At 52.8% G+C, this 22,383-nt stretch overlaps 8 protein-coding genes across 8 annotated transcripts, besides 1 other annotated feature; 2 read left to right on the top strand and 6 right to left on the bottom strand.

The window, feature by feature from the left end:
• Positions 1–1,293: 1,293 nt before the first annotated feature.
• Positions 1,294–3,258, bottom strand: PODANS_3_10220 (uncharacterized protein; the record flags this gene model as incomplete). Its single annotated transcript, XM_001909799.1, has 7 exons — positions 1,294–1,519; positions 1,581–2,004; positions 2,064–2,597; positions 2,669–2,744; positions 2,810–2,836; positions 3,030–3,070; positions 3,234–3,258. 7 exons carry the CDS (start codon positions 3,256–3,258, stop codon positions 1,294–1,296), a joined length of 1,353 nt encoding a protein of 450 aa, XP_001909834.1.
• Positions 3,259–4,172: 914 nt separating this feature from the next.
• Positions 4,173–5,858, bottom strand: PODANS_3_10210 (uncharacterized protein; the record flags this gene model as incomplete). Its single annotated transcript, XM_001909798.1, has 3 exons — positions 4,173–5,308; positions 5,380–5,589; positions 5,648–5,858. The coding sequence occupies 3 exons, from the start codon at positions 5,856–5,858 to the stop codon at positions 4,173–4,175; spliced, it is 1,557 nt and encodes a 518-aa protein (XP_001909833.1).
• Positions 5,859–7,039: 1,181 nt separating this feature from the next.
• Positions 7,040–7,126, bottom strand: a tRNA (tRNA-Gly).
• Positions 7,127–8,653: 1,527 nt separating this feature from the next.
• On the top strand, positions 8,654–9,676 carry PODANS_3_10200 (uncharacterized protein; the record flags this gene model as incomplete). Its single annotated transcript, XM_001909797.1, has 1 exon — positions 8,654–9,676. The coding sequence occupies one exon, from the start codon at positions 8,654–8,656 to the stop codon at positions 9,674–9,676; it is 1,023 nt and encodes a 340-aa protein (XP_001909832.1).
• Positions 9,677–10,536: 860 nt separating this feature from the next.
• Positions 10,537–12,656, bottom strand: PODANS_3_10190 (uncharacterized protein; the record flags this gene model as incomplete). The annotated part of the gene is made up of 2 exons (XM_001909796.1): positions 10,537–12,189; positions 12,267–12,656. The coding sequence occupies 2 exons, from the start codon at positions 12,654–12,656 to the stop codon at positions 10,537–10,539; spliced, it is 2,043 nt and encodes a 680-aa protein (XP_001909831.1).
• An 889-nt stretch (positions 12,657–13,545) lies between these two features.
• On the top strand, positions 13,546–14,475 carry PODANS_3_10180 (uncharacterized protein; the record flags this gene model as incomplete). The annotated part of the gene is made up of 2 exons (XM_001909795.1): positions 13,546–13,908; positions 13,969–14,475. 2 exons carry the CDS (start codon positions 13,546–13,548, stop codon positions 14,473–14,475), a joined length of 870 nt encoding a protein of 289 aa, XP_001909830.1.
• A 575-nt stretch (positions 14,476–15,050) lies between these two features.
• On the bottom strand, positions 15,051–15,770 carry PODANS_3_10170 (uncharacterized protein; the record flags this gene model as incomplete). The annotated part of the gene is made up of 2 exons (XM_001909794.1): positions 15,051–15,324; positions 15,388–15,770. The coding sequence occupies 2 exons, from the start codon at positions 15,768–15,770 to the stop codon at positions 15,051–15,053; spliced, it is 657 nt and encodes a 218-aa protein (XP_001909829.1).
• A 2,136-nt stretch (positions 15,771–17,906) lies between these two features.
• Positions 17,907–18,656, bottom strand: PODANS_3_10160 (uncharacterized protein; the record flags this gene model as incomplete). Its single annotated transcript, XM_001909793.1, has 1 exon — positions 17,907–18,656. The coding sequence occupies one exon, from the start codon at positions 18,654–18,656 to the stop codon at positions 17,907–17,909; it is 750 nt and encodes a 249-aa protein (XP_001909828.1).
• A 356-nt stretch (positions 18,657–19,012) lies between these two features.
• PODANS_3_10150 (uncharacterized protein) lies at positions 19,013–20,614 on the bottom strand (the record flags this gene model as incomplete). Its single annotated transcript, XM_001909792.1, has 5 exons — positions 19,013–19,576; positions 19,637–19,882; positions 20,073–20,149; positions 20,296–20,317; positions 20,579–20,614. 5 exons carry the CDS (start codon positions 20,612–20,614, stop codon positions 19,013–19,015), a joined length of 945 nt encoding a protein of 314 aa, XP_001909827.1.
• Between the last annotated feature and the right edge of the window lie 1,769 nt (positions 20,615–22,383).

The raw sequence follows: 22,383 nt of genomic DNA, 5'->3' as shown, positions 1-22,383 counted from the left end.
ACTTCTCCGGTGACAACTCCAACATTTTCTGTATCAGCTGCTCGGAACAGCTGGCCGTAGACTCGTTTCTCTTCCGGTGTGAGGTTGAGGTTCGGTGCCCCTAAAGCCATCATTTCCGGTTAGCCCGTGCCCCCGTTGCCCAAAAAGTCGCCGGTCTGTCTGCCACTGCTTTTTAAAACACGTACCGGCATCGGCGGCGGCGGCAGAAGATGATTCGGCCATGGTGAGAACCAGATGTGCCGTGTGTTGCGAAAAGAGACCAAATGTTTTTTTGCTCAGTCGTCCTTCTTCGGTGGTGGTGGTGGTGGTGGTGGCTGATGTCTGTTTCTCGTGCTTGGTCGGGTCGCTCGCTGGCAGTCGCGGTTTCGTGCGCGGGAAAAGGAAATGCGTGTATTACAAGAGGGAAATGGACGAAAGAGACGCTCAGTAGGAATCAGAAAACAAAAGAACAAGAATCATGCGGGCATAGCAGTGGACTATGGCATATGCGCATTCGTAGTTTGCGATGTCGAGTCTGGTTGAGTGGTCGAGTGGGGGAAAATCAACCGTCCGGTCTGGTCTGGTCTGGCAACGTTCGTGAGGCTGGGATTGCGACTCCCCCAAGCTCCCTTGGGCAGCAGAGAGGAACCTGGAAGCCAAACAGCTGGCGGGAAAGTCCGCAGAGTGGGGATGCCTCGATCTGTCACAGCGCCTTGGCAGCAACCCAACCCTTGATTGGGTCCCAAGGGTCCAACCAAGCTCGTCCTGCCAGAGCTGCAGTAAACCCCCAAGCTCAACAGCCAACGGCAACTGCAGCAACGGTGCAGATGGCAGCTTGTTGCAGACAGTTGCAGACATAACCCCGTCTCCTCGCTAGTACAGGTCTCAGAAAGCAGACATGCGCGATAATTGAGCATCACTTGGAAAAGTACCATTTAGGTGTGACAACAAATACTGTACTCCGGGGGATCTCTCCTATGTACACAGTCTGTCCCACTCCCCAAACAAAACAAAACAAAACAAGACAACATTATAATATCCCTCCAGGTATTCTGCTGTTCTCCATTAAAATTCACTATTCACTTTCCGTCTAACAAAATAAAATTCACTGGGTCCGCGCTTGCCAAGGAAGTATACCCATGAAAACGCAGAGAGCCTCTTTTCGCCAACGGGATATCGCAGGCCTAAAGGGGATGACTAAAAGGACTCGGTGCAACAACAACAACCCTTCGTCCAAGGTGATTCGCCCACAATCAACATACCAAACTTTGCCACCACGGAGTATCCACACACGTAGCTTCCGTGCTTCCACACTTAATACTCGGCCTCGACATCCTCACCCTCCATCGAATCGGCAGCAACCTCCTCGTAATCGCGCTCAAGAGCAGCAAGATCCTCGCGAGCCTCCGAGAACTCACCCTCCTCCATACCCTCACCAACATACCAGTGGACGAAGGCGCGCTTGGAGTACATGAGATCGAACTTGTGAGAGAGAGCGGACCAGGCCTCGGCAATGGCGGTGGTGTTGGAAAGCATGCAGCTAGAGGCATAGTTAGCAAGTTGTAACAAAATAAAATATATAACAGCCAGGGTATACATACACAGCACGGTTAACCTTGGCCAGATCGCCGTTGGGCACCTGGTGGGGGGGCTGGTAGCAAATACCAAGCTTGAAACCGGTAGGGCACCAGTCGACGAACTGGATGGTGCGCTTGGTCTTGAGGGTGGCAACGGCAGCGTGGGCGTCGTTGGGGACGACGTCACCGCGGTACAACAAGCAGGTAGCCATGTACTTGCCATTGCGGGGGTCGCACTTGACCATCTGGTTGTTGGGCTCGAAGCAAGACATGGTCATCTCCTGGACGCTGTTGGCCTCGTGGGCAGCCTTGGCGGCCGAGATGACGGGGGCATAAGCAACCAGAGGGAAGTGGATGCGGGGGTAGGGGACCAAGTTGGTCTGGAACTCGTTGAGATCGACGTTCAGGGAGCCATCGAAACGGAGCGAGGCGGTAATGGAAGAAACGACTGGAAGATATGTCAGCAGGTGTCAAAAAGAATACCTCTGGTGCTCTGGAAAAACATACCCTGAGCAATGAGACGGTTCAGGTTCTCATAGTTGGGGCGCTCGAGACCAAGGTTGCGACGGCAGATATCGTAGATGGCCTCGTTGTCGACCATGAAGGAGCAGTCGGCGTGCTCAAGGGTAGTGTGGGTGGTGAGAATAGAGTTGTAGGGCTCAACAACAGAGGTAGCGGTCTGGGGGGCAGGATAGACGCAGAACTCGAGCTTTGACTTCTTGCCATAGTCAACCGAGAGGCGCTCCATCAACAGAGCACCGAAACCGGAACCGGTACCACCACCGAAGGAGTGGAAAACGAGGAAACCCTGAAGACCACTGCAGTTATCGGCCACGCGGCGGACCTTGTCGAGCACCTGATCAATAAGCTCCTTGCCGACAGTGTAGTGACCGCGGGCATAGTTGTTGGAGGCGTCCTCCTTTCCGGTAATCATGTGCTCGGGGTGGAAGAGGCCACGGTAGGCACCAGTGCGGACCTCATCGACGACGTTGGGCTCGAGATCGCAGTAGATTGTCCGGGGAACATATTTGCCATTTCCTGCTTGGGCATACATCCGTCAGCTGGGCCAAAAGATATGAGGGCACACATCATCAAAGGTCCCAAGTACGCACCAGTCTCAGAGAAGAAAGTGCTGAAGCCATGGTCGGGGTCAGCAGCCTTGCGCTCCTCAGTGAGGTATCCATCGGGCTAATGATATGAACGGGTCAGTATCACAATATTCCGACCGCTAAAAATCGGGGACGAGAGCATACCTGGATGCCGTGCTCAAGGCAGTACAGCTAAACATGTAAGGTCAGTAAAGTCCCTATTCCATCAAGCATATCGAATGTAGTGTTCATCGGTGCCGAGCAGAGCAGATCGAAAGTCATGATGTCGCCTGGTGTGTTGTCACGAGGCGAGGCAGCTCTGATGACGATGCGGGCAACCGGGGAGGAGGAGGACGAGTCGAGAGAGGGGTGATGCTGTACATACCTCCCAGCAGGAGTTGGCGATCTGGCAACCGGCCTGGCCGACTATAGACAGAGAAAGTCAGTATCAACACAAAAGTCGTCCAAAAGGGTGTTGAGTCGGTGGTATGCGCCGATATCGAGGTGCCCCCAACCGATGCGGTGAGGCCAAAGACGCGCGCCACGCTGAGAAAAAAAGGAGCTTCAGGTCGGGGCAAAAAAAACATACCGTTCAAGCTGATAATCTCACGCATCTTGACTTGGTAGCAGAAGTACTCTTTGCTGCAAAAAAAAGAGAGAGGTGCAATATGAATATAGCCTGTCAGCAAAACCAAAGACAGCAGCTGGGTCACAAGACAACAACAACAACAGGCGGGTTTGGCTGGAGAAGTGGAAATTTGAAGGTTGGTCGTTCTTCGGAAGCCTGAAGGTTGAACTTGGGTGACAGTGGTGGGGAAATTTGATTGTTGACAGAAGCGTTCCCCGAAGCAGGCAAGCGCGCTTCCTCTCCTTGCCCGTGCTTTATCAGCCAGTCACTGCCGTGCACTGAGCACACCGCAGAAAGCACCCCCCAAAACACCGCTGGTTGTGATCACTCCTTGGCCCGAGCGTCGTGTCTGTCCAATCCCAGTCCGGTCTGCTGCCCGGCTGGCTGGGTCCGGGATGCCGGCAGTCTCGCCGTCTGAGCCCCGACTTGCTTCACTCCCTACAGATACCCAACCAGTTTATGTCTGTACCTTACAGACACCCGACCTACATACATATATGTCCTATACAGCATACATCACAGCAAGCCTCACCCCAAGGGACATGGAAGAGATGGCTGGACAGTGAAAGAGCGGGCCTCCTGACGGTTACATGGTCCAGATTGATAGGCCAATCTCAATTTGGGAGGGATCCATATTTTGCCAGCAACATCTGATGGCCAAGAGACCCACTGGAACATGGAATCACCAGTCAGTGCCAGTGCAACACTCATCCATTCGTTGCCTCACTGAACTGTCACAGCCTGTTGTCATAAAGTAATATGCTTGCTGATTAATAAAAAAACAGAGAGTTTGTAATAGGATAAACACAATAATCCCATGCCATGAATTCCAACATGACAACGACATACAAACACCCTCATATCCAACAACTCAAGGTATCATTCCCAGCATATCCAAAGTCACCCTCCCAAAAAGGACCTCTGCAGATTCCTAGCATGCTCCGAGCTCATAGCATCCAGCTTGACCGCCACCAAACAACACTCTACCGCCGCCTTCCCATTCTTGACCCCTTGAATCCTCAGCCGCCACTGCCCAGTCCGCACAATCCATTCCTCCAGTCCGCCATTCATATCCACCCTCCTCCTCTTCCTCGAAAACGGCTGTGAGGCCGGAACAGACAGCAGTAACGCCGAGGGCGAGTTCTGTTCACCACCGCCACTCACACCATCCAGTCCCCCAGCCGATGACGGCACCGAGCTATTCCCCGCCTCTTCCAAGCTCCAGGCTCTTCCGTCCAGCGTGACGCTTGCCTCGGGATCCATCACAACCCTTACCAAATCCTCGCTAAGCGGTGTATTCCCCGGCGTAGCTGGTTGGCTGCTCGCACCCCCTTGTGTCATTAGCAACCCGAGGGGCTGTGTTGTGGGCGGTAAGTTGAGCTTGGTAGAGATGACCTCGAAAAGTTTCGCCACGCGAGTCTTGACTTCCCCAAAGAACTCGGCTCGGATCGATCCATTCGGTCCAAACTGTAGCCTGGTGCTCTCATCGCCAATCTCGAGCACTAGCTCATAAGATTTCTCGTCGACGAACGGGCGGGCGTAGTTGACCCATCCGGCGGCTGGATCGAGTGCGGTGGGCTCGGAAGCTACCGTGATGCCGCTTTTGAGTATGTCCCTGAGCCGAAGAACAATTTCGTGTCGTCTACGTGACAGGTTGTAGGATATCTGATGCGGGATCAGACGCTGCTCGAGCCCTTTGAAGTTGAAATACCGGCAATCTCGGAGTAGCTCTGCGCGATGGCCTTCATCGCGAATATTGACCGGATATCCTCGGAGAAGGTTTAGTAGCTCGGCAAAAATATCCCCGTTACGTGTTGGGATCGCAGGGGGCACAATCGATGGTGGCCGAAGAAGCCCTTCTCTGTCCAAGCCAGGAAAGAGCTCGTCTGGTGAGGAAAAGAAGACAGCAAAGCCCAGCGAGAAAAAGTTGGGTGAGTTCCCTGGGTCATTGAATAGCTCTCGCGGTATTTCAAACTGGCGCTCTCCAATAGTAGTAAAGATGCTCTCCTCGTACAACTGGGACATCAACTTGGGGACTAGCAAGACACAGCGTTAGCCCAACATGTCTTCGGCCTTGCAGCAAGTAGCAATAGAAGCGTTGTCTCACGTCTGTAAAACTGTGCATCGGCAAACAATCGCACAAAGTGCGTTGCATCTCGCGGTTTCACATGATACCCCTGAAGGTGTAGAGCAATGTCTTTAAACGTGTCTGGGTCACGATCGATGGACAAGGTCCGGATGGCGTTGGAAATGTCTTCTCCATTTTCTTCGGCCTGTTTTAGCTGACACAGAAAGTATTGGGAAAAGTACGACGGCGCTGTTCATGTCAGTCAGTTTGTGCTCATTCCCTCCACCCACTCAGATGATATACATACCATCGGATGATAGCGATGCACCCGATAGTTTGAAGAGCTCAGACCCTATCTGTATGGGGAAGACGCGCTCGTGAGGGAGGATTTTGGGAATGTGGCTGATAAGCTGGGTGGTGGAAAGCGGTTGAGAGGAGGATGGCTGCGAGATGCCCATATGGCCATTTGTTGCTGGTGCTGCGTGAGCGTTCAGCTGGTCGCCGGCCGGTCTGGCCATGGAGCCGAGTGAGATCCGGTTCCTAGCTCTCAGTGGTTTCGGGGTAAACAGACGATGGTAACACGGCGGAGTTCATCGATTGGCGGCGCATTCATTCATTCATCCATCCATTCATTCATTCATTGCATTCGAAAGGAAAGAAAAATAGACACAGTAAAGGCGCCTTCTCAGCACCATGATCAAATACAGGCTGGTTACATCAGTTTGTCAGAGGAGGCTCAGCAGTTGGAAATATTGAAGCCTTAAATGTCAGCAGGATGATGACAGGGGTGTGCTTCGAAAGCGTTCCCGTTTCTCTTTTTCTCGCTCGGGAAGCTTCCGCTTCTGTTGCCGGATGCGTGGCTCGCGGCGCAGGGTGGCTCGTGCCCTTCGTCTCTTCCGCACTCGTGACGTTTCACAAAAAGGAGCTCGGGCCGCATCACCATGGAGCTTCCTTTTCCGCAAGACAGATGGGAGGCACAGCTGCTGTGTCGGTTGTGGAAAAGTCTGACGTGCATCGGCTGCCGCGAGATTGGAGACCTCTGTTCTGTGATAGCAATTAGTACTACAGCCAATGAGATGGCGAGTGGCATCAAGTTTCTAATACCACCGATGCTCATATAACTCGTTCGATGAAGGCTTCATTCAGCCTCGTGTGTTAAACGGCAATGCCATGCTGCTTCACCTCAACATGTGTGACTTTCAAGTCGTTACTTCGCCTCAGGACGTCAAGTTTGTGAATATGGATAGGGCACGCAGAAATCAGCGTCTTTCTCAGAGACCACAACTACTCCAACCGCTCAACATAAGCAAGTCTATGGTCTAAACAATTTAACAAGACAAATAGACCCGTTACAATGTTGTCACCGAGTTAGCAGTGGAGTCACATTTACCTCTCCTCGCGAGTCTTGAACTGGGTAGGTATCTAACTAACACAAGTCCCAACCCTGAAGTACCTAATCCGTTTTCAAAACACATGCCCATCAACCGTTGTTTCCAGTTGAGCATCACTCTCATACCTCCACTCTTTGGTAGTCCTCGACCAGGTAACCTCAGATGAATCCATTGAACTGTACCCAGTTCGGGCCGAGGGGTCCACCGCCCCTTCCCGACTCACCTCCGCTCCTTCTGCCATAAAGAAGTTGACCACGCCTGCCATGTTAGCACCAAAGCTAACCAAAAAGAAGCGAAACAGTATCAGCTGCGCGATCCGAGATTCGAACTCGGGTCCCTCGCTTGTCCAAGAGCGAGATGGGAAGCGAGTATTCTAACCACTGAACTAATCGCGCTGTCCTTGTGTTGTAGTTGTTGAGGTTGGGCGTGGAGATATGCGTTGTATAAGGGCCGCAGGTAGTCTTTATCAAACGGAGTAATGGTTGCATGGTTGCACAGCATATTGAGTTTGATAGCTCTAGGTACATAGATATCACAATCTGACAGCTATCAAGATCAGGGCCAAGGTCACTTGGATCCGTTTGTTCCAAAAGAACCTACATGTGAAGCCATCTCATCAAACCCACCTGACCACGGAGAACCGCAGAGTGAGGCTTTGGTTTGCGACTCAACATAAAACGGCATTTCGTCATGACTGGCCATCTCAGCAGATAAAAATAGCATTGGCTCTTCTATCACAATTCCATTGTCAAACTTTCAAGTTTCCATGCCACGGCATCAACCCGATGGAAAGAGGCATATGGATCAAATGCTATCAGCCCGTTTGCTCCGGAAAGACACCGGCAATTGGCTGTCTATCCGGAGACAGTACCGAACATTGATTGGTGGCGGGCCCGGACATGATTTATGGCTTGCATTCAACTTGGGGGGAGGTGATGACCTGCTCGCCTCACTGGCTCATCGCATATCATGATCAAAGTGTTTTTTCTGTGAGAATCCTGATGAAGATTTGGGGTCTGACCACAAGCTTCACTTTGAAATGGAAGGCTGAGCTTCATGTGGGAAGGTGCTGGACAATCAACGCACTGAGGCCCATCGTGCCATTATTGGCCACGAGAGGAGATGGGTGGCACAGGATGTTGGTGTGAGAGAATCAGCCAGAGATTTGACAAGCAATGATGCAGATGATGAAACTGTCGAGCAAGTTAAAAAGAAGGTGGTTGTCCGCCATAATGCCTCCTTCCCAACATTCGAACAGGCAAAATTTCAGTCCCACATGGTGTCATACTCTCCAACGTGCCTTGCCCCTTAATCAACCACCTGATTAAACCCCACAATATTAGCTGACTCTGACCAGCATGTCCACCGGGAAACTGGCAACTCTCTCCTCCTCCAACACCACCGCTTCAACAACTCCGCCTTCTTTGGACGACATTGAGAATTTGTTTACTACGTTGGCATCCCATCCGGTCGTCAAGCAAGTTGCCTCCATTGGCGCCGAGAACAAAAAACTCCGGAAGGAATACAGCGATCTCGAACGTGACAACACCCATACACTCAGCCAGATTGTGAGACTCAAGACAAGTTTAGACGCAGCTAGGAAGCAAGGTGATGATGCTTCCAAAAAGCTCCAGGATGCCTTGAAGCAGAAGCAAACTCTTGAGTGCCAATACCTCGAGGCCAAGAAGAAGCTCGCCGACAATGAGACGCAGCTGGGCGACGAAAGGGGGAAGATGCAGCGGCAGATTGACTCCGTGAAGCAGGTGCTGAGTGAGGAGACAGCCAAGCTTGAGAGATTATCAACATTTTCAGCCAGGCTGGTTCCCATTACGGAAAATATCAAGCACATGTATGTCCTCCTCACTCTTGTTCAAGTTGACTATGATATGATTGCTAACTCGGAAGGGTGAAGTTGCAGTATCATGGACTCCATCCGCAACTCCGCCGTCAAACTGGCCGAGACATACTTTTGTGATGACCTGCCCCTGAATGGTGTCAACTGGACCACGATCAAGAGCCACCCTGCTCTGAGCCGCACTGATCGGATCTTCCCTCTCCCCGTCTCCAACTCCGCAACCGCCAAACACATGCGAATAGCCACTTTCCTCGCCATTCTTGGATATGAGTTGCGCAATGCCATCTTCCAGCCCATCTATCTCCTACACAAATCCTCCGAGCTAAATGAATTCCTCGACCATCTGGCCGAAGAAAACGAAGAGGTCGAGGCTCACCTGCGCTCAGTACTCTTCCGGACACTTGCCGAGTACAGGAACATCACTGATTCCATCAGCACCGAATGCACCGATTCCGTGGTTAGATCCGTCGCAAGTTGCTTCGAAAGCCTTGTGCTGGAGGCCAAACGTCAGCCATTTGTTTCCGAGTTGAAGACATACTGTGCCAAGGCTTGCAAGGAGTGGGAGTACATCCAGAGGCTTGAACGACGAGTGGAATTTGAGACGGACCCAGAGGACGACGATTTGAACAACAAGAAGTTTTGGCTGCCGCTCAGCGCCAAGTCTTCATGCTCGCTCGAGACATCTCCTTCAAAATCACACGCCAATGGCAGCAACAAGACTGCTTTGAAAGGGATCCACAAGGGAGCAGCATCGAGCGGGACGTCTTCTCCTCCTCTTCATTCACCGGTCGAAGCCACATATTTTCTGGATGTTTTTGTGGTCTGGCCAGCTGTAACGACCGAGCAGGTGAGGGACACGGCGATATTATCTTCGGGGTACTTTGTTAGTGCCAGAGAGATCACCGCCGCGATGATGGAGCAGAGGGAGCTGTCTGCTACAAAGGACCAGCATAGGGTTGCCAGAGGTGGCAGGAGGAAGTCGAGGGCCATGTCGGTTGCTGGTCATTCCCTTGGGGAGAGTGGAAATGCCACGGGTCGGTCTGTGTCTTTTTTATCCGCACAAGTTGGAAATGGGCCAAAGGGAAGCTGAGGAGGAGTAGACCGAGAGTATCGCAATGATGGACTGATGTTTGGTCTAAACGATGATTGGATTGGGGTGATGATGGTGATGACAATGACAGTTTGATGATTTTTGACATGATCAGATTCTAATTACATGGCATTTCATGACAAGAAGAAATAAGTAGTGATACATCACCAACCGTCGAGTACAGCATTCGAAGCAATTTGTGATGAGAACAATGTAAAATGTCAATTAAACAACCAGTGAAGCCTGTCAAGCCAGCACCACCACCACCCCGATATCGTCGACAGTACCCAACCAGCAACCCCTGAACGCAAAACGCTTGGCCAGACTTTCCCACCCAACCCCATGCGTTCCTTGAAAATGGTTTCAAGAGCCAAACAGAAAAAAAAGAAAAAACACAAAATGGTTAGGGGTATTATAGAAGTTTGTGCCAGCCGTCCGTCCGTCCAGTAAAAAAGAAACACCAGAGCGCCAAGTAAGAAAAGTTTCCCCAGTTTTTGTCCAGTTTCAGAGTTGTAATCATGATTTTGCAGTTTCCATCCATTGGCATCCAGACCCGGAGAAGACAAAAAAAGAGACAACCTCGCAACTCCTGAAGAAATGCAAAAATGTCCTGTGTTACCCCCCCCACCCCTTTCCTTTTTCCATGTGATGATGATGCTGCTGTAAACCTGAACCGAAAAAACCCGCAAACCGGGTGTTGTGTGTATGTGGGTGTGTGTGTGTGTGTGTGTGTGTGCTGAGAGGGGTGTATACAAATCCGAAGCCGACAAAAAAAAGTCAAACAGTAAGGGATATCATGTCATATCCTGACTCCTCCTCCTCCTCTCCCTTGCCACTTTCCAATCATTTATCATCGTACTTCAATTCCTCACCCTTCTCCCCCCCACAACCGCCCCCCTGCTGGGCTCCCTATTTCCCGTCATCACAGTTGGCGCGCTCTGCACGCTAACATCCCTCCTCTCCTGCTCCCTCCCCCTTGGCCCGCTGCCACTCTTCATCGTCTCAGTCGACACCTTCCTCGACAGGGTTCCCTGAGATCCAGCAGCACCACCAGGACGCCCGACACTCCTAGCCCGGACTCTCCGATCTCTTATCTGCTCTAGAGCTTCCTCCCTCGTCATGGTCGGCGTCAGCGCCGGGTTCGTCACGTCAAAGCTTGGCTTGTCCCACTCGTTTTCACTCCCGGCTGAGATATTCCCTCGGTTGGGAGTTTGGTATTGCTGTTCTTTTTGCATCTTCATGATCTTGGAAGCGAGGTTCGGGTCCTTGTTCTCGTCTTTGAGTGGCACCTTTGTCGTGGTTGTCACAACAGTAAGCGCGGCTTTGGCGGCGGCTTCCCGGAACCGATGAAACGAATTCGAGGTGTGAGGACGCGGAGCAGGGGCTGGTAGCTCGTTGCTGAGGGTCTTGACAGATGGCAAAGGGTCGGTCGAAGGCGCGGCAGAACGGGGGGACGGTTCCTGATGGACGGGAACAACAGGCTCTGGCACAGGATGCGGGACCGATCTATGAACCTCGACATCCGATTCCGGTTCTTCTTGCCGAACAACCTGCTTTACTGTTGCGGCTGGGGCGGGTGCTGGAACGGTGGGAATGCTAAACGTCAACGCTGGGCTCTCCTCTCTATGGGGGGCGTCGAGCAACGACAGTAGCGATGTCCTGTCCTTATCAAGCATCGCGAAATCTAGCGGGTCAACGCTCGGCGTGCGAGAATAACGTACAGGTTGCTCAACCGGTGTAAAGAACCTGTCATTCCGAGAGCCCAGCTCCTCCCTGAGCATGTCGGTCTTGGAACGCTTTGGTGAGGCGAGATCAGGAGACGGCTCGGCGTTGCCTCCAATGATGACAGCGTCGGCAGCATCTGCGATTCTCAAGAGACTGGGTCGTTTGCGTCGGGGGCTGGATCGACGACTAGTGCTTGTGCTCCCTCGGCTTGAACTGCTTCGACGAAAGGCTTTGGCCGCGGCGCAGACCCTCAACCGGCACTCGGTCTCGAGGAACTGCACTTGCTGCACTGCCCTGTCGGCGCGCTGCTTCTCCCACTCCCATTTCCGGGTAATCTCCTCAAAGTCGGGTACATCGGACGATGATGAGCTGATGGAGGATGTCCGTGGTCGCTTGCGTGGCGTAATTCTCTCGTCGTCGGATGCGGGGCGTTTGCCCTCCTCGGCCACTAGCCGGAGCTGCTTCTCTTGTTCGACCATCGTTTTGAGCGAGTCACGTTCCTGCTCAAGTGTCTTGATCTTTTCGAGAGCCTGCTCAAGTTGGTTCTGAAGAGCTACAAGCTGGTATTTGGCGGTAAAAGCGTCCTGTGCCCGTTCAGAGCATAGCTGCTTTTCGCGATGAAGCTCCTCTTCGGTCGACCTGTGGGCGTTCCGAGAATTCTTGAGCTCTTCCTGAAGCTTGACAAAGGCACTCTGGGTCTTGAAGGTCTCCTTTCGGGCGCGACGGATCTCCTTCTCCCAGAGTTCTTTGGTGTGTTCGTGTGTCTCCTTTGCGCGTCCATAGCTCTCCTGTTTTGTTTATTCCCGCATTAGTCTTTGTCTGCTTGGCGCCCGGATTAGCTACCGGAAAAGGACCGTAAACATACCATTACTGTCTCCAGTCTCTCGCCCACTTTTCGTTCCCGTTCTCTCCCTTCCTCTACCGCCCTCCTGAGCATTCTACACTCGTCACGGTAGCGGCGCATTTCGCTCTCGGCCTCCTCCCGGCCAAGCATGGCGCGCTTGAGGGCGGCATCGGCGGTCTTGCGCTCGAGTTGTTTTGATTGCACGGCGAGCGAGTTGAACTGGTTAATCTTTTCGTGAACCGAGCTGTCGCGCGCATTGTCCGTGGAAGCTCCGAGGGTCAGGCCGCGACCTCTAGTCTGGGTGGGCGAGAGGAGAGCGGGATCGCGCTCGCGTTGTTGGTTATGCGACATGGGCTGGAGGGGTGTTGTGGTGGTGGTGCCGCCACCGGCAGGACTCGACGGCATAGACATGGTCGAGTGTTGAAGGTATATGTTATTGTGGTGTCATGCAAAGCGATTCTGTAAAGGACTGATGTTGGGTTTGCGCAGTTGGTAGGTGGTTTGCCGAATGACGACAGGGTGTTGTCTTGTCTTTTTGTCTTGTGGAGGGGGTGGTGGCTTCTCCCCGTGCGTCGAAGTCTATTTATACCCTCACTCTCGTTTGTTATCAGGGTTCGGATCAAGATAAAAGCTCGTGTCGTGCCCAAAATACAATGGGTAGGATACGGTTGTGGTTGTGTGTAAAAGTGTGCTAGACCTGCACCATGAAAAATGTGCGACAAAAAAGGGTGAATGCAATGGCAGGTGGTGGTCAGTCATAAAAGTCGTGATCGCAATCTTGGGATTGATAATCTGGAAATCGTCCCACTGAGGGAGAGACAGACCAGAGCGTTATTAATTTTACAGGGTTCCTGTATTTACCACTGACCTGCCCAGTGCTTTCTTCAGGCCATTTTGACCAACCACAGCCCGGCATATCGTACTGTGGGGAGTTGCTATGGGCGACGCGTGAGCTAGCTTCGCGGTCCAAAGCGGGGCTCTCGGTCATCTGCAGCCTCGCTCCAATCCGAGATTGCGGAACGGCTCACCGAAGCAGAAGCACAGTGGGGGGGGGGGTTTAATGGTCACTCATTGATTACAGCAATCGCGGACCGTCAGTTCCCATCCCTCCGTCGCATCCCACTTCTCAGCCTCGCATGGCCGGTTAAAAACAACGTTGGAGATCTGGCCATACCGGACTTCTCTTCCTACATACCACCTCTTGCTGTACGGAGTACAATATCCGTTTGTCCACCGTTAAACACCCCAATTGAATCTACTTGTCCCAAGCTCTCCTGAATCCCTCTTGTAAACCCTCCTGATGGCCTCCCCCGAACCCGCAGTCCGGCGGCGCAAGCCCGAGGCCAAAGACTCCTCTGCCTCAGAAACCGAACAACAGCTCCCCCTCAAACGAGTTCAGACGCTCTCCTCCTCAGAATCAGAATCCACCAGCAAGAAAACATCCCAACCCGTAAAGAAGCCAAAGTCCAAGAAGAAAAAGTCCAAAGATGATGTCGACGAGTACGACACCGCCAATATCGCTCTCGACGCCCTCCGTGTCATCTCTTTCCTCTTCCTCGCCTCCTGCGGGTTGAGCTACCTCGTCTCCAACGGCGAGACCTTCTTCTGGGGCATGTCCAACCCCCCAAAGTACCTAACCAAAGCCTACTACAAGGAGCTCTTCGTGCGTTTCCCCCGCCCCCTTTCGACCCGCCCCCTTTCCGTCACTAACATCCCCCCGCAGCAAGGACCGATCTACCTCACCCCAGCTGAACTCTCCCTCTACGACGGCACCAACCCCGACCTCCCCATCTACCTAGCAATCAACTGGACAATCTACGACGTCTCCTCCAACCGCCGGACCTACGGCCCCGGCGGCTCCTACCATTACTTTGCCGGCTGCGACGCCGCCCGCGCCTACGTCACGGGTTGCTTTGCCGAAGACCGCTCCCCCGACATGAGGGGGGTGGAAGAGATGTACCTCCCCCTGGACGACCCAGCCGTAGACAAGCACTTCTCCCGCGCGGAGCTCAAGGAGATGAAAAAGAAGGAGAGGGAGGAGGCGTTGAAAAAGGTGCACGACGGGCTGAAGCACTGGGTTGATTTTTTCGCAAAGAGCGACAAGTACAGAAAGGTCGGCTATGTCAAGATGCCCAAGGGGTGGCCGGGGACGGAGCCGAGGAGGCCGTTGTGTGAGGCGGCAGCGAAGGGGAGGAAGGTGAGGAAAATTCCGGGGCAGAAGGATGAATAGGGTTATTAGCTATATAGGTATAGTCAAGAAGCGAGTTTTGTTTTTCCGGGCTTTTTTGGGGAAGGGAAAATTATGGATGTATCATATACGTGGACTTTTCTGTCTAGTCAAATTTGTCATACAAAGCTTCAAGCCATATTACGTTGCATTTTTCATGATCACCACACTTGGCATATATTCTTGAACGAAAAGGTTACCATAAACAACACCACATATAAATTTTTGATACAGCTAAAAAATGCAATAGAAAAACACATTGGTTTCCTTTTGCAAAAAGCCCCAAGTCAAAAAAACAAAAAAGAACACCGGGGCGATATCATGCAACCACAACAAAGAATTATGTACACCAAGATATCTCCCCCTAGAATTGAACAACATAAAACGACTCCATTCACCAGGCTCTTTCTCTCTTTGGTATCATCATCCCCACTCACCCAGCCCCAAAACCCGAGGGCTAGATAGGTAGCCTCCTGTTTATCCCTTTGAAACAAGTCCCAAAAAATATTAAATTCCTCCTCCTGCTTTTTGAAATTGAAAAAGACATCACTCTAATACCCAGGTGGTAAAAATGGACATTAAAGAAGCATGGCAACGGCACCGGCGGCAAAGAGCACAAAGGCTCCTGGCGCGGCGAGCATGCCAGCACCGGCCGTGACGCTTGGGGAGGCGCTCTCGGAGGTCTCGGTGCCGGGGGCGGTCTCGCCATCGGGGGTGGTGCCGGTGGGGGGAGTGGTGGGGGAGTCGGTGCTGCCGGTCTGGCCGCCCGAGGCGCTGCCGCCGGGGAGAATGGTCTGAGCCTGGGCGGCAAGGGCCTTGTAGTTGGCGAGGGTGCGGTTGGGGTTGGTTGCTCTGTTTTGATGTGTTAGTTTGTCATATCTTCAGTCTGAAGAGGTAGAGGGGAAAAAAACGTACGGCTCGTTAATGACCATGGACATGCCGTTCTCGCAGTGACGGCCCTGAGCGCAGTAGAGCCAGAGGGGGTTGGTGTTGTTGATCTGGATGGTGTAGGTGGGGATCATGCCCATCGAGGCAGAGGCGGCCACGGGCTGGAAGCCGGAGTGGAAGCCGGTAGCGTTGCTGTGCATGGCGATGGGCTGGCATGGCTTGTCGAAGGTGGACTGAGTGACGGTGTGGTTGCCAGCGAGGAACTGGAACTGGACAAACTCGCCTGGGGCGGCCTTGATGTTGTCGGGGGAAAAGGTGAGGCTGCCGTTCTGCGCAACGGTGACAACCCAGGTTCTTTGAGCGGAGGCCAAGCTCGCGAGAGCGGCAAGGGCAAGTGTCTTGAACTGCATTTTGAGGTATATGTGTATGTGGTTTTGTGTTGTTTGGTGATAAAATAAAAAGGGGAGGTTTGAAGCGAGTGTCCGGCTCGTCGAAAAAGAGAGTGTTTGTTAAGTTGTTTTCTGATAATAAAGCGACTGGCGCTGTGTGAATATTACAGGTCTAGCCTGGTAGTTGGTAAAGGGTCAAAAGAATGGTTGACGGCGAAGAAGAGAAGAGAGAGGAAAAAGATTAAGAAAACAGGACGACACCTGAACTGAAGACTATGGACAGATGAAGAGGAAAAAAGAGAAGGCCAGGCCAGGAGGTCTGGGACGTGCCGTGATTTAAAGCATGAATATGGTCCCGGCGGGAAAGTGAAGGATCGTCTGAAGGTGCACTCGCACGCATCCACCTGCAGCGCATCTCGAGACATCCGAATGGTAGGGGGGACAGGGGGTGCTTGCAAGGGCCGGGGGGTCCAAGGTGAGGTCTTTGAAACGTCTCGACGTTTTGACCGCAACCTCTCGGCGCTAGGCTAGGAAAGCTGCGATGCCACCAAGAAAAACCAAAGGAAATTGGTTTATATCAAGGATCAATGCTGAAAGAGGTCCTGCTCGTGTTTGCAGCTGGCAATTGATGTTGTTGCGAACGCATCATGGGTTCGTCTGTGTGGTGGCAAGCTATCCTGAGATGGTGTTTTGGGGGACATGGATGAGAATCTCACTGGTCCCAGACTGCTGGGAACAAGCCATCTCTCTCCCGCCTCGATGCGGCGTTTCACTAACAACTACCCCTCGCTTGGCTGCACCAATACCTATGGCACTTTGTTAGCACCTTGTCAATGTAGTATATATTCGTAGCAGCCGCCCGGATGTCTGTGTCTTCCGTGTGGCTTTGAAGGTCTTGGGCTTGCTTCTCTTGCGTGGCCAAGTCCTAGTGGAAGAGAGCTGACAGGAAGCGCTGCAAGTGCCGGCTGACGATGAAGCCTCTGATCCAGTGCCATCGCCGGCCACAGCCCCGGGGAGCAAGCCACAGCGGTTGCTGCCCTCGTGGCCCTGGGGCGGCTGTGGCCAGCATGGAGAAGAAGTCGAGGTTGACGTCGAATTGAGTGGATTCGGACACAGATGGAGCCGAAATAAGGTTTGCTGTTGTCCAGTTCGCGCCGCTGGAAGAGCGGGTGACCGTGGAGGCTCTCCAGAAAAAACAGGGGTTGGCAGGGGGCCGCCCACCAGACCTATGCACGGGCTTCTTCTGCCACAGAGTGCGGGTTCTGTGACGCATGTCAAACAGCTCTCGGTTTCAGCCTTCTCCCCCAAGCGCCTCGGCTCACACAGCGACATCTTCTGGTCGGCGCTTGCTGCTTGGGGTTTTTTATTTTCTGTCATCCATATCTTGGCTTTTCCCCTACGGAGTGCAGGTCCCGTAACAAGCATTCACCCTGTCGAAACATCCACGGCAAACGCAAGGAGGACTATTATTCGTAGCGTCGCTTTTGTTTCTCATTGATAGCTTTCCAAGATTCAACAGCCCGATCTACCAAAACATGCATACGCACCAACTTTTGGAGAAGCTGATGGGGGTGGTGGCGGATTCGCAGCATCTTCCTAACTCATCGTCCGAACTGACGCTTCGATTCATGTTCTCTTGTCGTTTTATGTCATGTGCCAACATCAGAGTCATGTCTAAAGACTTGTTTGTATTAGAAGGCCTTCCTAGAGGAGGACTCCCTTCATCAATCCCCTCAGTAGACTTAGTCCGACTCCATCTGCCTTTTCCTAGACGCCTTGTATTCTATTCCATCCCACGCCCCCAACCCCATAAAAGCAGGAACAACAAAGCACAGGGCCAAGAAACATCACCCTCCTGCATCGGTACTGGCCCGACTTAAACAACGAACCTGTTCCGTTCCGTCTCCTGGCCGGCATCTGAAAGATGATCGGCCGGATGTTGCGTGTTGGTAAACCCCCTCTCTTCCTTTCCATAACACTATCCGCTACCCATCCGCCATAAACCAACTCAACGGCGGCCATCCACCCTGCCTTTGCCCTGAAGATGCCGTACAAATAGCCTCACAACCAAAGCCCCACTGTCCATTCAGCCTTGTCGTCGGTGACCACCGTCCTGGCTCTTGCCCATATGCTGACTGTCCCCACTCCTCCATAACCTCAAAGATCCAAAACCAACTGCGCCGCCACCTTCTCCAAATCTTCCACCTCCAAAAAAGCCCCCTTCCTCTCCGCAGCCGCTCGCGCGATCGCCTCCCTCACAAAAACATCCATATACCCCGACAGAGCATTGTTGGCGTCCTTGGTGATCTTGGTTTCCTTGTGCTCAAACAGCTCGTGAACGATCTTTGAGAGTAGCTCAGGCGGGATCGACTCCCTCTCGTCGTCTTCGTCCTCTTCGTCCTCTTCGTCTTCTTCCTCCTCCTCCACTTCTGGCTGGGTTCGTCGTCTGCCAGAGTCGTTCTCTTCGTCGGAGAGTGTGGCTTTTCTCTTCTTCTTGTTGGCACCAGTAGTGGTATTGGCTGTGGGGCGTTTACTCGAGTTGGCTGCCGTTTTTGCAGCAGCGCTGGACTTGTTAACACTCCCGGCTGGTCGATCGCGGTCGCCCGCACCGGTAGACTGTTTTGGTGGCATGCTGATATATCTAGCAAGTCGAATAGTTGTTCTGCTAAGACTTGAGATGAAAGGTGATTTCGACGTTAGGTAGGAATCTGGGGCGGTTGGGGTTCGTTTAATTAATTGAACAAGGTTGGAGTTGAAAGATTGAAATTGGAAAGCGTGACGCAACTGGCCAATTACGTAACGTGACCGTTTGTCAGGTGAAGCATCACCATTCTGGTCTTCCATCCATATCACCGGCAACCTTGGTGTTGATATATGGAAGGAGGTATATCTTTTACAAAATGACATCTCACAAAGTAGGCAAGGACGAGAAAAATCACTCTAAACCGCAAATTCAGTACTGTCAAGGATCTATGATTCGCATGCAACCAAAGGAAATAGCCAGGAGTGGCAAAGCAATCCCATCGTGACGAGGAATACACCAGGAATGGCTGAAAGAGTATAAATTACAGCGAGTAACCCTCGGCCCATCCGCGTCCCATAACGCCAGACATGCCCAATTTTAACCCGCAAGTGTTTTTCCACCGTCCCAGCACGTCCATGCGGCCACGAACGGATCCACCCTGTCTACCCATCTCTTCTTCCCCAAAACCGCCACCATCCTTCCCCTGTCATTGTTGTGTTTGTACAATGGCTAAGTGCATTTAGCCGGAACCACCCTTGAAGGCCTTGCCGAACATGAGGACCTGGAGCTGGTCATAGATGGACAAGACACCAGCACCGGCGACACCACGGAGGATGTTGGCACCGGCACCCTTGAAGAGAGACTTGACACCCTCCTTGCGGACGATCTGCTGGAAGGCATCGAAAGAGGACTTGTACTTGACAGCCTCACCGGAGGTCATCATCATGCGACGACGGACGGTATCAAGGGGGTAAGAGGCGATACCGGCACCGGTGGTGACGCACCAACCAAGGGCGAAAGAGGCAAGGAAGTTGTTCTGGAGGTCACCGACAAGGAGGACGGGCTTGATGGAGTCGTACATGCCGAAGTAGAGACCACGGTAGACGACAATACCGGCAACGGAAGGACCGAAGCCACGGTAGAGACCGCGGATGCCGTCAGCGGCGAGAGTCTTTCTGTAGACGTCGATGAGACCGTTGAACTGACGGGCACCGCCACCCTTGGCAGACTTGGAGTCGTTGGCCAGACGGGTACGGGCGTAGTCAAGGGAGTAGACGAAGAGGAGGGAAGTGGCACCAGCGGCCTAGAGATATCAATGTCAGCACAGGCCTCGGGCGAATAGTAGATCCAGAGCAAAACTTACACCACCGGAGGCAAGGTTACCAGCCATCCACTTGGCGTAGCCATCCTTGTCCTTCTTGTAGCCGAACATCTTCTTGAACTTGTCACGGAAAGCGAAGTTCAAGGCCTGGGTGGGGAAGTAACGGATGACGTTGGCAGTGTTGCCACGCCAGAGGGACATGACACCCTCGTCGGCGGTGACGCGCTTGAAGCAGTCGGTGATACCAGCATAGCGGCGGTCGAGGCGGCCGGCCTTGATCATCTCATCCTGGAGGGTTGTTAGTGATCCGTCAGAAATGTGTGGTTGCGGGACCTGCCGCTCTCCAGGGAGGACTGTAGCTGCTGGCACGTGACAGCGGAGATCAGATTGATCCACCGTAGCATATGCAGCAATTCCAGCTGCCCCGCCCACAAGAGAGCAGTCAGGGAGGGCAGATGTGTGCCCGGTAACAACGTACCTGGTTCTGAACGAGAAGCTTGATGCGCTCGATGGGAGCAGCAGCGGTCTTCGAGACGGCGGCGGAGACACCACCCACTGTTGTATGTTGTCAGCATGCTGTTGTGAATTGCGAGGCCCAACCAACTGCGGCGCAGCGAGGGATATCCGACACCCAGCATTCTCAAGGAAAAGAGAAGAGAATGTGAATGTTCGTCCGGTCGTTGATTTCGGGTTCTACGTACTCAAGAAGTCCACCACGAAGGGCTATTGCAAAACATGTTAGTTAAACTGCGCACAATTCTGATATCGTCCGTTTGGAGGGGTAACCGCTACAGCCGGTGCCCAACAGCACTCGTGAGGATGCCATCTTGAAGGCCATCATCCAAGAGACCATTGTTCCGAGTCGTCGGGGTCAATTGGTGATGGCAGTCATGACGACAGGGCTCCGAGGGGTTTCGTGGGCGTCGGCGTGGACGGATCCGAGGGAATTAACGGAGATGACGGCGGCAGAGAGGTTGAACTTACGGGCATGCCCAAAACGTGAGGCTTAACGTCAGACATTTTGAAGATTTCTGATCAAGTCGGCCTCGATTAGAAAAGAATGAGTGGAGAGATCTCTGCGGTGAGAGATTGGAAACGGGAAGAGATGGGGAGGTCGCGAGAATTAAATTCTGCGGACGAGAGGGTTTGGGGGGGGAGAGGGAAAAAAATTCGACAAGTGGGCCTTGGAAGAGACCAGCTTTTGAGCTTTGCGAGTCTTCCCGGCGCCCCTGTCAGTGCGGGCACGGGCCATCGCCAGCCATCCACTGCCTTTCTGCTCAATTTCCAGCCTTATCACTGGCCGGCACAGTAGCGCTAACAGCAACGCAGTTGCCGGTTAAGCCCGAGGCTCCAGTCTTTTTCTTTCTCTGGTAGTGAGCGGCCGAAGGGGAGCCATTTTTCTGTGGCAGGATTTTGCCTGGAATTGCATCAACGGCCGCCCGGGGTGCGTTGTGTGTGGGCTTCCTTCCAGCTTCTCACATGCAGCAGCTGTCACCGCAAGTCCAGCCCGCCGCCTTCAAAGTGTAAACTTTCATAGACCGATTCTCAACCGAAGTTTCAAGCCCCCCTCTCCCCCTTGAAAAGTGCAAAGTGCTTTATCGCCGGGCCGGGTTTCGATCATGGTAAAAAATTCACAAGGATCGCTGCCAACTCTTCTAGCCCCGTTCGGCTGTAAAGGTTCCACGAGGCTAATAAAAAGTTTCCGATCAACGCCGCCGACAGCAACCAATCGGCCGGATCCAATTGCTATGTCTGTTCGAATTGGAGTTGGGAAAGGACCCTGAAGAACTGACAAGTTGACAGGTTATAAGCAAGGTGAACCCTCGATTTTGATATCCAGATGGCATCATCCTCCCATGTCCTGACCTCCCGGCCTGTCGGCATCCCACACTTTCCCCAGGCTTCCCGGCCTTGGCAGCGTCAAGATACCAGTGGCAAGAGTCAAACGGCACTTGCCGGACAGGGCAACGATCCTCAGCTTTTCTTTTGAGATACGGAGACATGGAAAGGCATCAACGATTCTGAGATGCGGCAAACCCCTGAGGTTGTGGTGGATTTTGGTTGTTATTTGTGCCTTCCAACGTCTGTTTGGGTGGACGAATAGAATGTTGTGGTTCTTTGCCAACTCATCTCAGGGCCGAGACCTCCAACCTCCGGAATGATCCGGTGTCTTGGAACCAGCAGCTGCATGAATATTACCCAACTGCCTTATTGATATACTGGCGATAATTACGGCATGACGGGCTTGCTTGGAGACCTACATGTTGGACTGAGATAAGATTTCCAACAAACAGCTTGCTCGAACAACCCTCGAACAATCGAAGAAGACCAGGACAAAGAGAGGCTCGGCGCGGCAAAGAGTCAGCAGCAATATACCATATGGATTGGAGAAGGCATCGACACACTCCACCGACACACTTTGCATATCTTTTCCTCGTCGTCGACACCTCAATGGCCAGTCTATTGCACTTAACGCGTGATCGCGTAGTCTTCAAGTGATGTCATCAACTCGGGGGGCGTCTCGGCCAGCACGAGCACAAGCACACGAAGAGACACTGGCACAGTTGGACTGGGAATCAGTCTCGATTTCTGTCTTGAGCTGCGTGGTTCCTGCGCCCTCCGCGGCATACATCACATTCCGCTTCCAATCCCAAAGAAAGTTCTCGTCACGTCATCAGTTTTTGGGCATGCTGACTTTATTGTGTGGTATCACATCTCCATGCTCCGGGCTGCCGGGCGGAGCGGCGTTTTCTGTTCGTATCTTGATGCAATTCCGATCTAAGGAATCC

Source organism: Podospora anserina, chromosome 3 (genome assembly GCF_000226545.1).
Source record: "Podospora anserina S mat+ genomic DNA chromosome 3, supercontig 2".
Lineage (NCBI taxonomy): Eukaryota > Fungi > Ascomycota > Sordariomycetes > Sordariales > Podosporaceae > Podospora > Podospora anserina.
The sequence above is the reverse complement of the archived record's forward strand: the minus strand, read 5'-3'. Positions and strand labels throughout refer to the sequence as shown.